Below are 18607 nucleotides of genomic sequence, written 5' to 3'. Positions count from 1 at the left end.
CACACTTTGTTTACGTGTGTGTGCTTTCCTATGGTGCTCAGTGGACCGTGGGCCCCCACTGGCTCCATAGCAAAGTGCACATGTAAACAAAGTGTGACGTCTTCGGTACAGAGGCTTTATTTATACCCTTTTTAAAGAATGATACTTTATCACTGATATGAACATCTATCCAAACTGGAGGTCTCATATTCAACATTATCAAAAGAGCATTATGCACATAGACGGGAGCCGTTTCAGTGCCAATTGAACTAACTTCTCAATGCTAATTAAAAATTACATTAAATTGTTGAGCTGTAGGTCGTAGAGTGACTAACTTTGTCATGACCGTGATTGCGGCAAGACAGATTGGTGCATCTACTTACTTATTGGACCGAATGCCGTACAAAGCTATGGTTATGCAGAGGCATAAATGTACATGTGCATACACATTCACAAATGCACGTTTTACACTCGTTCCTCAGAGTATGTTCCGCTTAATTAATGTAAACTTGGTTATGACTCGGCAATGTTTAAAAGCTCTTACAGGGTGGAAAAATTATTGTGAATATTTTGGCAATTTTGGTAAACAACTATATATGCAGTAGTATAAAATGTTGAGCGGGGAAACCTCGCCGTTGGCATCCCCCGAAGAACAATGTCAGGAGGGGGACATGTCTCCATCCCAATTTCTCCCCCGCCCCCACCCACCCTTATGATTACCACCCTGGTTCCCGCACGATCAAGAGCGTAGAAACTCACACTTGTCAGTCAGTCAACAGAGCATAGTGTGTGGTACCGTCACACACAGACATGGGCGTCGCCAGGATTTTTATTGAGGGGGGAAAATTCCTGTATTTCTCAACATATTCTCGATTTATCAGTTTAAGAGGGGGGCAGGGATATTTCCCCCCCCCCCCCCCACCCATTGAATTTACACCAATATGACTTTGGTTCTCTTCCGGAGGGGGGGGGGGGGGGGGCGTACTCGTACTCGTACTCGGAAGTACAAGTACTCGGAAGTACAAGTACTCGTAATCGGAGACCCGTTCTTGTACTCGGAGGTACAAGCACTCGTACTCGTACTCGTACTTGGCAACCTAAGTACTTGGCAGTACTCGGAAAAAACTTCTCGAACTACAACACTGTCCTCTGAAGGTAATTACCACCGAGAATACCACGTAATTTAGCCCCCAACAAGCATGTTACCCCAGGCACAGGATTCTCACTTACAAATCATGGATTGTTTCAGAATAGGACCCAACAGTTCATTGCAAATATACATGTACATTTATACGAGTTGTTATTCAACACTGTTTTAACCCCCTTTAGTTGTGAGGTACCTGTACATTAATTCTTACATTAACTAGCCAAGGTTGTCATTAGGGCAATTCCACGGTTACTCACGTTACATTTTCTATGTACTTTTGAGTTTCCTTGGGCTGTAATTACCTTACTGAAAAGGTTTAATAACTGTTATCCACATGGTAGATAGAGTAGACCTAGACCTACCTAAGCACCAAAGATGACATCCAGAAAAATGTGTTATGTATGATAAACAAGACGCACACAATCGGTTACTCACGTTACGAAAATGTAATGTGAGTAACCAATTTTGTGAGTCTTGTTCATCATACATAACAGTGATAACACATTTTTCTGGATGTCATCTTTGCTGCTTAGGTAGGTTTAGGTCTACTCTATCTACCATGGGGATAACAGTTATTAAACTTTTTCAGTAAGGTAATTACAGCCCAAGGAAACTCAAAAGTACATCAAAAATGTAACGTGAGTAACCATGGAATTGCCCATTAGATTGACAGGTGAGTCACCAAGGGTGCAGATCTGTAAATAAGACCAGAATTGCCCACGCCGGCCAAATCACGATTTGTATGCTATCGATTTTTCAGCTTTTAGAGTATTTGGAGGTTCGTAAACTTCAAGATTTGTATAAAAAAAAAAGGGGGGGAAGCTGTGCAGAGGACTGTGAGCTTGTATTACTGTGAAATTTGGGGCAAAATGAGGCCCTAAAATGGCTCTATTTTGCAATGGAGCGTAGGCATCCATTTTCAAAATGGCGACGGGCTTCAGGACTGCTTTTAGGGGTGATCATCTCTGCATGGAATTTTCTCCAAAAAGTCATCTGTTAATCCCCACAGAATGAAAAGAAAATGAAACGTGATGGGTGTCTCAAACACCTTGGAGAGTTGTGAGTATTTTTAAATAATTTTTGGAAGTACCCTTGATTACCGTTGGGGTCTATGGGAGTTGATTTTGCAGGTCTGCACCCCTAATAGTTTTTGCGAAATGGGGAAGGGATTAACAATATGTCTGCGGGATAATTCAGAAATATCCATCCAACGATTATTAAACAATGGTCACCACTTATCTCCAGCACTTGCATATCTTCGAATATGGTGCTTCATCTCTATTGTTCAAGGTGTGACGAGTATAAAAAAAAAAATTTAAGCAATAACCAAATCAACGTTTCAACCATAATCCAGTGAAAAATCAGTGACTGGATATTCAGTCGTAAGTATTTTTCCACAAATACCTTAAAACATGAAAAGGGTAAAAAGTCCGTCAGCAATTCTTGAATTCAGACAACTACAAGAGGCTTGTTTCAGTTAAATGTATCACTCTATGCTGCACAAACGTGCATTTTCACAAGCAGGTACATGGGTACTAAAAATAACAAAACCTCCATTTTGGCCACAAGAAACTACTGTTCAACTTTATGTACAGAAGTCTTCTCCACCTCATATGATTCATCAACCATTTCCCTGTGTGAAAAAAAAGAGAGAAAAAGTCACAGTTTAAAGGGAATACAGTCGAATACAGTTGTATTAAGAGGAACATCAGTCCCATTCACTGTGCACAAAAATGCACAGTCGGGACTAAGGCTTTATGTTTGTTATAACCAGAAGTTTGTATTAACAGAGTTTGTACTAACGAGATTCGACTGTATATAACATTTGCAAACATCGAAAAACAAAACTATCAAATATTTACGAAATACCTTACTAGGATGTTGATAAATGACAGTCTAAATCATCCTGTAAAATTATGGCACCTGGTGTGAAATCATTTTCAAGAAAAGTGGTATTTTGTATAAATTTCCAACAATGGTCGGCCGACCACCGTTGGAAAAACCTAACTATTTTTCAACTACTGCTCCAAATTTACCATTTTTTCAGTCCAAATTTTGTTTGCTATTGGTTACACGTCATGAACGGGTGCAGACCAGCTAGACTAGTTCCCTTACCGCCTTACAATTTTCCGGCATCTATATAAATTGATCCATTTCATCTTTAGTGGAGTCAGGGAACCAGACTACTTGAACATTTTTGTTTTGCTTGGTTTTTCCAGCATTTTTTAACACAAAACTTCAAACATGTCAGTGAAACAATATTTGATCTATTATACTAACCCCTCAAATAGTTCATTTCTGAAAATTACAGCAAAAGCCAATGATGTACATTCCCTTTAAATGAAGGCAATAGTTTACCTAATTTGTGGGCATGCAATGACATGTTGTCAGGTGGCGTAGACCCAATTTTTGACAAGATCGTGACCGACTGGTCCAAAGCACCAAACTTGGCAGATAGATTCTTATAGCCCAAGAGAAGATATTTAGAAGGGGTGACACCTGACATTCTTTTGGGAAGGGTGCCTAATTTGCATAAATCTTAAATACCTACCGCGTAATATATTTGTTCCCATATTTGGGTATATTTTTTATTTTTTTATTTTTTTGAAAAGTACATTTTGGTGATTCTACTTACATATCCTTACTTCAATAAGATTTTCTAAAGCATATAAGTGACTGAATGATTATGAGGACAAAGTAACGATCCAAAATGGGTACTATACCCTAAAGTTGCACGCATTTACCTTGTCTCCAGATAGGAATCTTGCCAAACCTCAGTATAGTATTGATGAGCTTCAAATTCACCAAGTTGCTTACTGACACAGTGACCATATTAAAACTTTATGGAAAATTATGTGAACAACGATAACATTGTGATATTTTGCCCAGAAAACAAAAATGGGAGAAAAACGAGGCGTCTGTAAATTGGGCTTAAAAAGTAGTTGCCTAAGGTGGGAGACTTGAACAAGTTCAAGGAAATTCCCCAAATTATTGGTAAGAAAACATTTTGACACAGACATAATTATTGTAAACGACAATAAGCTCTTATTTTGGGGTATTTCTTTGAACTTGTTCAAGTCCCCCACGTTAGGCAAACCTTCGTCTAATTTTGAACCCAATTTACGGACACCTAATTTTTTCCTTCTTTTTTTGAAATTTGGGTTAAATATCAAGATGTTATCATTTTTCACATGAATTCCCAATTTATGTTTGTTAGGGTAATTGTTCCAGTAAGAAACTGTGTGAATTTGAAGCTCATCAATACCGACGTTTGGCGAGACTACTTGATATCAGAGGAAAAGGTAAATGCGCGCAATTTGAAGCTGCCGGTACTGTTGTGTACGCACTAGGACTGGTCAAAGGCTACCGGTACATGCACATGTATCTCCATTTCACTTTTCATCTCCTCAAACCCACGCCATATTTTATTGGACCCACTCTTTGGGTGACCAACAGGGGTTTTTTTTGGCCCCCCCAAAAATTGTGTTCTGGATCCGCCCTTGGTACTGTGTGATGATGCACAGATGCAGCTGTGGCAACTACCGTATGTTGTGAATTTAGGACTATGAAATACTGTCTAACTGGTAGTATTGCGCGTGCCTAAGTGACGTTGTGAGTGTTCCAACAAATAAAACGGTACAAGGCACTGGATTTCATAGGAGTCATGTGACACTGGAAAAGTGTTTAAGACCAGCCAGCCATGTCTTTATCATCCGTTTAAGACCGGCCACGTGACAGGCTCTCGACCAATGGGAATGGGTAAACTGTCTTAGGTATTTATGAATGTCATTATTTACTAACTAATGTTTCAGGACATGAACATCTTGGATTAACAACACCAGGAGTCTTTGATAAGCCTGTAAATAAATACCTAAGACCATTTACGCATTCATATTGGTTGAGAGCCCGTCACGTTGTCGGTCTTAAACGGATGATAAAGACATGGCTGGCTGGTCTTAAACACTTCCCCAGTGCCACATGAAGTTTGGACTCCCATGAAATCCGATCCCTTTTAACGTTTCATTGGTTGAACGTTCACATTCCTCACTTTTGCATGCGCAATACTACCAGTGAGTCAGTATTTCATAGTCCGAAATTCACACTACACCAGCCCAGCTGCGTTTTGTGCGACATCGCGCAGTACGCGCGACGCGCACGCCAATGTCCTTATAAGGTAACGAGTTGTGGAGGGGCATTCCATATTATAGTCAGAGGGGTGTTTCATAAAACATGAAGTAAAATTGTGGAACAAAATGGTTGGCAACGTCTAGTTTTTGACATGTTCTGATTTTTGGACCGAAAAGATTTTTTTTGACCGAAAAGGTATTTATGAATAGGAATAAATATGTGTTTGGTCGGTATTAAACACTCTGTTTAAGACCGGTGGGAGTTTGGCTTCGCCTCGGGTAATTATCACCCATCCAGACTCAAACCGGTCTTAAAGCTATAGTCCATCATTTGCAGCCATCCGAAAAGTAACTGGCGTAATTACTGTTGAAAAACAAACTTGGTTGAAAGATAGTAAGGGAACTAAACTCCCTGTGAAATTATTCTTTCTGGGAAGCTGTCATTTTGAAGTAATCAACGAAAGAAGGCATTTCCAACGGTGATTCTTAAGAAGCACCGTAGGAAAATTTAAATTAGTAGTTCATTTTGTTATTCAGCGCAGCGCGCAGAAGTATTGGAACGACGCACACGCGCGCGCGGTTGTTATAATTCGTTGGATCAGTGCGCGACACCGCGTATAGCTGCAATTCAAAACAATTCAAAACATGATTCAGTAACTTTTGATTTGAAATTGAGATCTTAGAATGCTGCTTTTCTCGGAATGTACAGCTGAAGCTTAGCTGAAACTTCATCAGGTTAGTTGCTCAGTATCCTTCATTAGATTTTGAACACTTTTGTTGCTTCAAACGAACAAAATGCACTAATTACAAATGATGGACTATAGCTTTAAACAGAGTGTTGTAATACCTCCCGAACACACATTTATTCCCTTATTACTCTAACGAAGTGACAAAACTTACCTGATTAATTGGATGAGCAAACAATATGGCTGCTGACCTAGTCTGCTGGATGCTCAGGGCATGACCGATTCCTCTCAAACCACATGTCAATACAACTGTAAACACAAATAAATATACAATTTACAATTGAGTCATTTGTGGTGATTCCAACATTCTTAGAAAAATATAATCTGACAGAGCTCCTGAAACTCCTTGGATATTTGTTTACACTCAGCATGGTGACCTTGACCTTTGACCCCAAAACTAATCCCAACTTGCCTGTACTCAAGGGCAACCCCCTACCTAAGTTAGACACCAAAATCTCATTTCCAACTCAAGTTATCATCCGGAAACTAAGCAGCCCGGACGTCCGTACAGACAAACAGACATCCCAGCCAGATGGACTTCCTGTGTACCTCCATTGTTGTCCCATTGTCCCTATTTCTAAAGATTTCGTTGCGGGGTACCCTTTTTCTAAAGATTTTATTTGCGGGGTACCTCAAACAAAGGACGGGTACCCCACAAGTGGTTTGTGGTAAGCACAGACGCAGTGACATATGGACAGACGCCGTAGGCGATGACAATACCCCTGGAGCCTCTCGGCTGAGGGGTAAAAATAGTGCAGCAAGTGAGCCCTCAGGTTTTGGCGTGGTGCAGCAGTCTGGCTGCAGCAATTACTGAGAATCTTTTATGTAAGGTACTTTATAAACAACCACACAAATGTAACAGTCTCAGACGGTGGTCACATCTTACGGTCATGAACGTAGTTAAACGTAGTAAGGTGTGACCCAAGTTGACCAGAGTAGACCCTAGTAGTCGAAGTTAAACGTAGTTCAACATAGTTAACCGTAGTTATGAACGTACTTTGACCTTGAGGAAAGCCATGATTTGGCCGTAGTTAGCCCAAAAGTTTTCAACATGTTGAAAATATTTCTACGGTCAGCTTGAATGCCTATACCGTACTGTGACCCTAGTATGTACATAGTTAACCCTAGTTGACCCTAATTGACCCTACTTGACCGTTGTGTTGACCGTAGTTGACTGTAGTAATAATAAATGATTTGGCCGTAGTTAGCCCGACATGTTGAAAATATTTCTACGGTCAGCTTGAATGCCTATACCGTACTGTGACCCTAGTATGTACATAGTTAACCCTAATTGACCCTAGTTGACCCTACTTGACCGTAGTGTTGACCGTAGTTGACCGTAGTAATCATGGCACTACGGTCGAGGTACGGTCAACTACAGTCGAACTAAGTTTGAAGTACGTTCACAGTACGGTTAAGTACGATAAGTAGGGTTAACTTGCAGGCATGTCAGAAGTAGAAAAGGAGAAAAAAAAAAAAATCAGATACATAGTAACAAACAGCAATCTTATCTCTCCGACTTCTCAAAGCGCAATGGCTGTCCCAACGCCGTGGCCGACCCGCACTAAGCAGACGCGGTCGCAAGCTTTTACCGTAGTACAACGTAGCTGACCCTAGTTGACCATAGTTGCACGTAGTACATGTACAACGTAGCTGACCCTAGTTTACCATAGTTGCACGTAGTACAACGTAGCTGACCCTAGTTTACCATAGTTGCACTTAGTTCACATGTAGTTCGACTGTAGTTCAACGTACATGTAGTTGACCATAATAGGACGTAGTTCAACCCTAGTTACCCTAGCTGATTTGACCGCAAATCAACGTAGTTGACAGTAGTTGCACGTACTTCACCCTACTTAAATGTTCTTCATATTTGCTCTTTTGCCAATTTTGAACCTACTTCGACCCTACTTCACCCTATTTCACCCTAGTTGACCATAGTTGCACTACGGTCAACTACGGTCAAGAGAACTACATTCACCTACGTTCATGACCGTAAGATGTGACCATCGCATAAGGAAGTGTGAACAAGTTTATAATCATGTAATTGTAACACAGCTCATATTCCACTCTGAAATTGATCTAACCTTTTATGATAAATACATAGGCACGGTAGTCTTGCTATAGTGTCACCCTGCTGCATATCATCAAGGCATATGACACACTCTCCAGCATCAACTGAAAGTACATCCTCTGAAAAGAAAAAGATAGAAATGTTAGGTCTGCTTTATGAAAAGAGCAGAAGATTTTGAATTTCAGCTCGAACTTTCTGCAAAAAGTGTTGTCAAACATAACTAGAATTGTTCAATTTAGCAAGAATTGAAACAATTCCTCCCCTGCAGTCAAGGCTATGAAAGAATACTTCCCAGCATAGCATATTTATTATATTTTAACCATTGGTTTGACTTCACTATTTTAGCCACCCAAAAGCTGAGTAAATTAAATTAATTGACAGAAACACAACATTTTACTATGGTATTAAATCCATACAAAATACATTTGAACAATTCCCTTCCCCAGGGGATCAGTTAAGCTTTATGATCTTTAACCCTATCCATCCCTAATCCTCCAAAATCCTTTTTGCAAATTGGAGGAATTTGCAGGATTGAGGTTACATGGCAAAAGTGCATTGCTGATTTCGGAGGACGCACTGTGTCAAGGTCTTGGGCCCGACCTTGTGTTGTTTATGCTCAGCCATGCATACATTTAGTCCTTGATTATGCTTGAAAGCCTCTGTACTGCTCCAGGCTGTCACAAGCCTCAACATATTGACAGTCATTGCCGGAGGATTTTGCAGGATTCAGGCAGTGGTCATCCCTCCAAGAACCACATCAAGAAATAATGGAGGATTTCGCAGGATTGAGGCTATGCTATTTTTCCATGAGGCCAATTGGAGGATTTTGCAGGATTCAGGTTACATCCTAGCAAAAATGCCTAGGGATTTAGGGTTAAGCAACTTGAAGCCCCGATGGACGAGCAGAAATCTGATCCATAAAGTATATATTCAAGGAAAATGGAAGAACAGTGTGAAGAAGGCAAGTCCACTCAACAAATTATGTGTCGATTCAGTTTGACAGGCGATAGTACATTGTATAATCAGGATTACATGTACATACATGTAAGCAACTAAAATATCCTCTGATTTTACCCACGCTTTATCATCTAGTGTGACTCTGGTTTGGGGTTTTGTTTTCACTTCTGCATAAAAATACAAAGATCCTAAGACAAGATAAGTTTGAGGTAGCACCATTTGAATAAGTCTCTTTTGTGAGTATGTGTGGTTCTGAAAAGAACCGGAGGGAGTCAACATTTCAAACAGTATGCTCTGCCCGTCGTCAGGAGAATGAGGGATTCCAACAATGATGCAAAATATAGGAATGGGTGCGGTGAGGCGTGAGAAGGATGCAAACTGGTGAAGCTCGAAACCGGTGAAGCTGAGAAGGATGCAAGTTGACTGAAGGATGCTGGATGATCACTGGAGCGTGTCAGTACACAGTGAGGGGGCAAAGGGGAAGGAGCTCAGGGTATAGGTGACCCATAGGCGAGAACTGAACCTAAGTTGTCCTAGGGTATAGGCGACCCATCGGACTTGGACTTGAGGATGGGATGCAGATGTCGCTGATGTAGAAACCGATGTCTTGGGGAACAGTGCTATGCTTGATGATCTCGATGGCTTCTCTGATACGTCGGGGGTACCAGCGGTCGATGCTAGTGAGTAGTTCTGCTTGGGTTCCAGTTAGTATCTCCAGTTCACCAGTTTGCATCCTTCTCACGCCTCACCGCACCCATCCTTATAACATCGCATCATCGTTGGAATCCCTCATTCTCCTGATGACGGGCAGAGCATACTGTTAGAAACATTGAGTCCCTCCGGTTCTTTTCAGAACCACACATACTCACAAAAGAGATTTATTCACATGGTGCTACCGCAAACTTATCTTGTCTTAATACACGGTCATTGAATGTGCGCTGTTTCTGAACTTACATGTGCACGCATTAAAATAATACAGCACACATATGATTTTGAGTATCTGTCATATCAGTCAACATGAAAGGGCTGGTAAATTTGCAGTGCTGACCTCCCCACATACCGGTACCATGTTATACTTTTTAACTACTTTAGCCATACATGTACATGTACTTACCATTATATACAATTCTTGGTTTGGTCAAACATATTACCAAATGGCACTCAACATCATCTGATGGCACAGATTTCGAACAGACTGGGCACTTTATACCTAACAACACACAAAAAAAATAACATTTCAGTTACAGCATACATCCATAGGTAAGATTTGCATAATTTGTTGTGTTTAAGTGTAAAGCATATTGCAAATGAAGTTACGATATTTGCAATTTGTAATTCCTCTCAGTCAATTCATCATAAGCTTTTTTTCAGTCCTGACCCCACTACAGCATCATCCCAAATGTAGTTGGGACTTTCCCAACTATAATTGGGTCATTGCTACATGTACAGTTTGGTTGAATTCAACCTCGTCCCCTGGGCTCACTTTATTTTCAAACTCATTTCCAATAACTAGTGCAGGGCCCGTCAAAAAATGCACTTGTTCGGTAGGGGCAATTTCAAAATGCTCATATCATGCAAACAACGCACACGATTCAATTGTGTTGTTTTCACAGGTTAAACTCACACTCATAGGTTGAGCGCACTTTGTACATGTCGCCAGGCCATCCCCGGCACTGATATTCACCCATACGCCCGTGCAGCTACTCACGTACGTGAGTTCCAGAAATACTCTTAACAATAATTGCCCTACAATGCGTGTGCCCATCCTTTTTCCATTGTTGCGTCATATTAAGCACGCGTGCTTTTGCTCAAACATGACGTAAACAATTGAAAAGAACAGCAGTGCGTGGTGTATGTTCTAAGCTATATACCAGTGTTGTAGTCGAGACCGGATAGTCCGAGACCGAGACCAAGACCGAGACCTGAAGATTCGAGACCGAGACCGAGACCGAGACCAGCCCCTTCAAGGCGGACCGAGAACGAGACCAATATGGTCCGAGACCGAGACCGAGACCGCTGATAATAAATAACAATAGTCGAAATAAAAAAAACAAGACACGTTATTATAGTTGAAAAATGTAACCTTTCTATTCACAAAGAATACAGACCAAAATTTTGACCAGTGGCAGTGTTGACAAATTGATACATGACACCTTACTTGAGCAAAAAGTAGTTACACTTAAGAAATATGGGCTTTGACATGTTGTCCGCACCCAATCGTGACAAAAGTAAAAAGTTAAAGGTAGATGTTTCATCTGTTATAGGAACTCGGATCCTAAACTCCACAGTCACCCCTTGGTCTCAGCTATGACTTCTAACGGATATTTAAAGATGCAATTTTAATTTCACATTGCCTCTTTTTTCCTAAAATAAATTTAGGACTTAACTTCTAACAAGACTTGTGTACTTGATTTTAAAAAATAGGAGCTAGAAAATGTTGAATTAATTTTTAAATTTTTGTCATAGAATGTGAACTTGTACATGTAGACCCACAAGTTGCGAGGTGGTAGCCAGAATGTGCCAGATATGGATTTTTAATTTTTTTCTGAACGGGATTTTAATTTTTGAGGAATAATGGGGTACTTCAAAATGCGCAGCCAGAAAATGGGGTCTCATCATACACTATCATGGTAACAGTGAGTGGTAACTGGTAAGAGTGTGTGAGTTCAATGCTGGAAAATCAGGTAGGAAAATTTACTTTTTCTTCAAAATACTGTCCCAAATTAAAGAGAACATTGTGTGGGGTCGAAAATATAACTAATTTGAAGCACCTCGTTTATTATCAGAATACAAAATGCAAGTGATTACGCCCACAGGGGTGGGCTAAACTACACAATCCCCGAAAATGGTTGACCCTTATTGCATAAATTGTTACATGTTTATACTTTGCTTTATGTGGCCGACTCAACAGATAAATGCCGAACTTGTTCCAAATCGTTCAGTGACTGGTACTGCTGCAGCTTTACATGTACTTTGGGGACTTTCCAACGTGCAGTCGAGTCCAAACCGACCGCGATATATAACAAGCTTGATCTACGGGCTAGCAAATGTTTTAAATAACAACGGTACTGAACGAAGTGAACACAAAGTAATCGATCGAGCTGTAAAAGCTACATATTGCCGGTCTCGACCCGAGATCAGCCAAAATATCGAGACCAAAGGGGACCGAGACCGAGACCAAGACCGAGACCACAGCTTCCGAGACCGAGACCGAGACCGAGACCAGCAAAAAGTGGTCTCGAGACAACACTGCTATATACTGTCACGTTGAGGCTCAGAAAATGCTGCTTTTTTGCAGCTTTTTCGAGAACCCGTAGTCCAAACATCAAACTTTGCACTGCACATTCTGCTATCCTGAGCAAAACACCCGCCGATTTACAACTTCATACGGTGCCCGGTTCTGGAGATAATCGGCGGACAGACAGACAGACCGACAGACGGACGTTCTAGCCAGACGGACTTGTGGGGTGATAGCATTGTGTTCCCATTATCCCTTTTTCTAAAGATTCCCTTCTGGGGTGATGTTTTTCCATTGTGTAAAAAGTGGGGTGATGTGTTCTGAAAGGAACATCACCCCACAAGGGTGGTCTGGTCAGAACAGACAGACAGCCCGACAGACAGACAGACAGAGATTCCTTGAATTATAGTATAGATAAGTCCTGGATGGGAACTTACTTCCTGTATCCTGTTTCCATGGCGCAGTTACCGGGTAGCAGGTAATTGATTTATATAGTGAACTGTTATTTCCAACGTGCATTACGTATTTTCATGTTCATTTTAATTATTACAAAGATGTTGTTATGATGAAATGAAGCGAGCTGCATATTTTTTTTTTTTTAATTTGCAATTGGGTCACTTTCTTTTGACTCACCCTGTACATGATCTTTTGAACATTCTACTTTCTTCATAGATTTAATAATAGCATGATACCCAACCTCGTCCCCAGGGTGTCGAGCAGTACGCGCCCACCACCACCACCTGCTCTCTCACCCTGGTATTGGATCATTTGCATATGTGCAAGATTTTTGAACACATGCAAATGAGGAGTTGTCTGGTGCCTGCCTGTGCGTTACATTTGCATTTGTTTTTGTATGTGGTGTCTGGGGTAAAAACAGAATCAATTCGTCGTAGCGCAAGCATGGCGTGAGTTACGAAAACATGATTTTATTTTAATTAAACTGTTACGATCTTAACGAGACAACATGCAGTATCACATTTCATATTAATATTAACAAACTGGAAAGGAAATGAATATTTTCGAGAAGGCGAGGACGAATGATCGCGAAAACACGTACTGTACTGCAGGTTGTGAATAACAACACCAAGTACACGATATAAATCCATTTCTAGCCAACTGTGGTATCGAATCAGGATGCAGGAAGGAAGTTTCCTATCCAGGGTTTACTATTGGAAACAAGGTTGGAAATAAAGTAAGCACTGGGGACGAGGTTGCATGATAGGCCCTACCCACAGCCAATAAATACAGGGTGTACTTCCCTAACATTTCTGCAACCCGAGGTTGCCATAATTCCTCTTTATTTCCTCTGACCTGGTTATGGATGTGTAATCATGTGTTAAATTTACGCCCAATTTGGCATAAATCTGCAGTGATTACATGTAAACTAATGGCTGGCACTTTCAACATGACTGTTAAAGTTTTAATGTGAAAGAAAAACAAACCCAAAAAAAATAATCAATTAAAGGGAATGTACAACATTTGCTTTTGCTGCAATTTTCAGAAGTAAATGGATTTGGAGGATAAGTATATATTATAGCAAATATTGTAACACTGACTTGTTTCACGTTTTGGGTTCGTAGATGCTGGAAAAACCAAGAAAACCAATCATATTCTTGTAGTCTGGTTCCCTGACCCCACTTAAGATAAAAACGGAGCAATTTACAGACTTTGGGGAATTGTAAGGTCAGAGAATCAGTCTAGCAGGCTTGTACCCCTTCACAGGTGTGTAATCAATTGCAAAGAAAATGCGGACGAACTGAATATGAAAAATAAGGAGCACTTTTTGAAAAAAGCCAGTTTTCTCCAACGCTGGTCGGCCGACCAGCGTTGGAAAAATACAGTTTTTCTTGAAAATATCAGCACACCAGGTGCCTCAACTTTACAGGATGCTTTAGACTGTCATTCCCTAACAATCCAGAAAGATATTTTGTGATAACTTGATCATTTGGATTTTTGATGTTTGCAAATGTTGTATCTTCCCTTTAAATCAAAAGGCACTAGTGCATTATTTTGGCAACCATATCAAAATAAATCAAACATTAAAAGCATGTAAGTTGCAGCACCAGTCGTCATCTTTTAAAAAGAGTTGCTTTCAACACCTGTGTCTTTTTAACCCTAACCGCCCTGAATCCTCCAAAATCCTTTTTGCAAATTGGAGGAATTTGCAGGATTGAGGTTACATGGCAAAAGTGCGTTGCTGATTTCAGAGGATGCACTGTGTCAAGGTCTTGGGCCGGACCTTGTGTTGTTTATGCTCAGCCTAGCATAAATTTAGTCCTTGATTATACTTGACAACCTCCGTACTGCTCCCGGATGTCACTGCCTCTGCCCTTAGCCTATTGACAGTCATAGCCGGAGGATTTTGCAGGATTCAGGCAGTGGTCACCCCTCCATGGACTATATTCAAGAAATAACGGAGGAATTTGCAGGATTGAGGCTATATGCTATTTTTCCATGGGGCCAATTGGAGGATTTTGCAGGATTGAGGCTACATCCTAGCAAAAAGGCCTAGGGAGTTAGGGTTAAAGGGGGGGGGGTATGTTCGGGTTTGATCATTGGGATGGGGTTGCTTCATTGATGGGAAACAATTGGGTTTGGCTCGGCCGGGACTCCCATTTATGCGGGTTTTTTTTTTTAATGTCGTGGAGATTTTGTTGATGTGTCCAGCCGCGCGGGTGGTGGGGTACAGGTTGGGGGTACTGCTTGGTTCGGTCGGATCGCCGGTGGTGCAATCCTAGCTTGAGTAACTCCAGCTGACATGTTCCATATTCATTCACATGTGAATGAATATGAGCATGTCAGCTGGAGTTACTCAAGCTAGTGCAATCCCATTCATTAGCACTTGGGATGGGCAGACATAAGAGATCAGGTAGTTTTCGGATAATCAAATGTGATTGTGTTGTCTCAACGGTCGAGTTGTCGCGAGTGGAGTTTCTCAACGGTCTGGTCAAGCTGTCCGGAGTCGAGTTGTCTCAATGGTCGAGTTGTCTCAACGGTCGAGTTGTCTCAACGGTCAAGCTGTCCCGAGTCAAGTTGTCTTCTTGTCTTGATGAATACTGCACCAACACCCCTTCTCAGGGGTCACACGGGCAGGGTATACATATCCTTCCTGCCAGAAACACCGGGGCGAATCCCTTCTCTTGGCGATAAGTGTTACTGGGTTCACACGGGACCTACAGCTCGAGTTGTCTCAATGGTCGAGTTGTCTGGCATTCATTAACAGGTATCCTCCTGCAGCAACTGTGTTGACACTTTTATTTGCTGCCGAACCCAAACCAAGCTAATGTTTGGATAAAACTAGAGCGGTGGAATGGCTGATATTTAACTAATTTAAGAAGAAATCACATGACATTGTGGGCCAAAATAAGGGTTTTAATTTATGCCAGATGGAAGAAACTCCATGATCATATTGTATCCTTTTGATCTTAAAACGATATTTACCAATAACAACAGTGTCCATGTATTCAAAACTAACCTTGAACATGATGGACATTTTGAAGAAGTGAGGAAGTGAAGAGATGAGCCGGTAGTGACTGGGCATGGAAGGGGAAAGTCCTGCCCCGACTGCGTGTCATGGGTAGGGATGATACATTATCCTCAGGAGAACTGTCGTCTGAATCCTGGCCAATATTTAAGTCCATCATCATCCCAGGTATATTGAGACTTCTGCTGCCACTACTGCTTGCTCCCTCATGCGAACAGTTGCCTAGCGACCGTGCTCTGCTTCTGGAATGCTGTTGGGATGTTAGTACTGGCGCTGCATAGGAAGTACTACCTGTCATAGTTGAGCTCGGGTAAGACCCTCGTTGATGATAAGATTGGTGACCATTTGCTTGACTTGTACTGCTCCCCATTGCCAGGTGAGGATGCACAGATGGGCTATGCCTATGTGAGTTATCTTGTTCACCAAGTCCGCTATCGGCATAGGATGGGTCGTGCACTACTTGATGCGAAATTGGACCGCCATAGTTCATCCTTACTCTTGGACTAGAACTCACTTTTTGCCCCATCACAAGTCAATTTTTTGAATTCCTAATTCAAAAATGGAGCAGAAGTAGATATCAGTGACCCGAACGCGTACAGCAGGCTAGGCCTGGGCCTATATTCATTGGTGGTTCAGACTTGACAGTACATTCATGTGCTGGCTGTTGAGTACATCAACAATTAATTAAACAAGCTAGGAATGACCACGACTACATGTGTATGATTCATCCAAGGTATATGCCTAGCCCAGCACTGCATGAATGCTGAACTTTATGCTGTTAAAATCATAAACGTCGCGGCAAGTACATCGTGGGGTTATTTTTAAGATGCCGACACAATTTGTGAAGAATAAATTCATGATGCACATCCACATTGTCATGATTGTCCACACACGGATTCTACTGCCGTATGCTGTGCCGACCATCAACGCTCCTGGCCTATCCGTGGTGGTACAAATGCCACAGTATCCATGGTACTTGTTAGCACTATGTCTGTGGTGATGTTGTCGAATAGGTAACCCCAAAAATTCATCAAACAAATGTAGATTTCACCCAAATAACACCACATCTACATAACTTCCTCGTTTCGCCCTCTCTGTTTATGTTGCGTATGTACATGTACAGATGTACATGACGTATGTTACGTACATATAGTACATACACATAATACATGTAATAATACGTACAGCGAAGGTGTGTGTACGTGTGGGGGGAGATCGGACACTGGGTCTTTTTTGTACAGTGACCCGTGAAACATAATGACGTCATTAAATTGGGCTATGAGGAAGGGCGCCCCTGGCGTTAGATAGGTAAACGCGTGAGTGATTACGCAGATTATTTTACGTTCGCTTTGAAGTTCATCAATGCTGAGGCTAGGCAACACTAGGCCTACTTGATGATAGGCCTACTTGACTTTAGGGCATAATATTAGTCATTTTTGGATCGTTACTGTGTACTCATAATTAATCCCCAAAATACTCTTTTCAAAAAATATAAAAAAAATATATATATACTATAGGAATAAATATATTACACGTAGGTATTAAAAATTTATGCCAATTAGGCATCCTTCCAAAAGAATTTGGAACCCCTTCTAAATATCTTCTGTAGGGCTATAAGAATCTATTTGCTAAGTTTGGTGCTTTGAACCAGTCGGTCACGATCTTGTCAAAAATTCAGGGCTAAGCCAAGTCGCTTATCTCCAGCTGTCCAAGTCCATGGAAGAAAATCTCGCCGAGTTCATGGCATCCAATTTTCATATCACGCTGCGCCGACGGATGCAACTGACAAACAGAAGTCGATGGACTACCAGGTAGGCCCGGATTACCAAATAGGCACTGTGCCTATAGGGCCTACGAAAAATTCGAGGGCCTATACGAAATATTCGGGAGCCTACGAAAATGTTGGGGGCCTACAAAAATACCGCAGTGTGCCATAAAACACATAATAGGCCTGCCAACATGCACTCACGCGCAAAAAAAAAAAAAAAAAAAAGTTTTTAAACAGTTTAGGGTCCCTCGGAATTTTCGATTTCACTAACTGGCGCTATACAATGTAGGCCTACATCATGTACAGGCGTCATGTAGGCCTATACTTATATAATTTACCATGGGCGTCGATGGGGGGGGGGGGCATAACGTTACCCCTCCCAAACTATTTTCGTCCCCCAATAAACGAAATTGTAACCTACATTTTGCATTTTGAGTCTATAGCTCAGAATAGCCTCAGAAATTGCCTCAGATCGCACGACAGAGCATCTAGAATCCATTTGGTTTTCGGGGCCCCCACGCCGTTTATATTGGATGAAATTGGGGTCCCATCAAAGCGCTCTATTTTGCACTCGAGTGTATATAGGCATCGTTTTTCAAAAATAATGGAGATGGGCTTCGTGACTGTTTTAAGGGGTGATCTTCTTCGGATTGAAATTTCTCCCAACATTCATCAGATTACCCTAAAAAATTTAAGCCAGAAAAGAAAGATAATGAAATAAGCTTGCAATTGATGTGTGCCTTGAACAACTTCATTGATTGCGAGTATTTGTCCTGAATTTCTTTTTTTTATGGAAATGCATACATTCCATACCGGATGTCTTTTTCATTGTGGACCATGTGGACAAATTTCAGCCTCGCATAATATTCTCCTTTTTGTAAAAAAAATCTGGAAAAGGAAAGTACACTAGGATTCAATAAAGGAAGAAGAAGGGGAAAAAAGATTACATAAGAAATTACTTATAAAATAAATAAAAGATGAGTGTCGAGTTGGCCCAGTGGGTTCGAACCCCAACCCTAGAGTTGGAGTGGAGAGAGAATTTGCTTTTGACTCATATTCCGATCCACTGAGCTACGGCTCACCTCGA

General features: G+C 41.2%; 1 protein-coding gene across 1 annotated transcript; it reads right to left on the bottom strand.

Annotated features, from left to right (window-relative positions):
* Nucleotides 1-2198: 2198 nt before the first annotated feature.
* LOC119737275 (E3 ubiquitin-protein ligase ZNRF2-like) lies at nucleotides 2199-16899 on the bottom strand. The gene is made up of 5 exons (XM_038211484.1): nucleotides 15744-16899; nucleotides 10145-10240; nucleotides 8087-8192; nucleotides 6154-6248; nucleotides 2199-2759 (listed from the first exon to the last, which is right to left on the bottom strand). Exons 1-4 carry the CDS (start codon nucleotides 16276-16278, stop codon nucleotides 6191-6193), a joined length of 795 nt encoding a protein of 264 aa, XP_038067412.1. The 5' UTR covers nucleotides 16279-16899; the 3' UTR covers nucleotides 2199-2759; nucleotides 6154-6190.
* Between the last annotated feature and the right edge of the window lie 1708 nt (nucleotides 16900-18607).

The sequence above is a fragment of the Patiria miniata genome, unplaced genomic scaffold (genome assembly GCF_015706575.1).
Source record: "Patiria miniata isolate m_02_andy unplaced genomic scaffold, ASM1570657v1 HiC_scaffold_3, whole genome shotgun sequence".
In the NCBI taxonomy this organism is placed as follows: Eukaryota; Metazoa; Echinodermata; class Asteroidea; order Valvatida; family Asterinidae; genus Patiria; species Patiria miniata.
The sequence above is the reverse complement of the archived record's forward strand: the minus strand, read 5'-3'. Positions and strand labels throughout refer to the sequence as shown.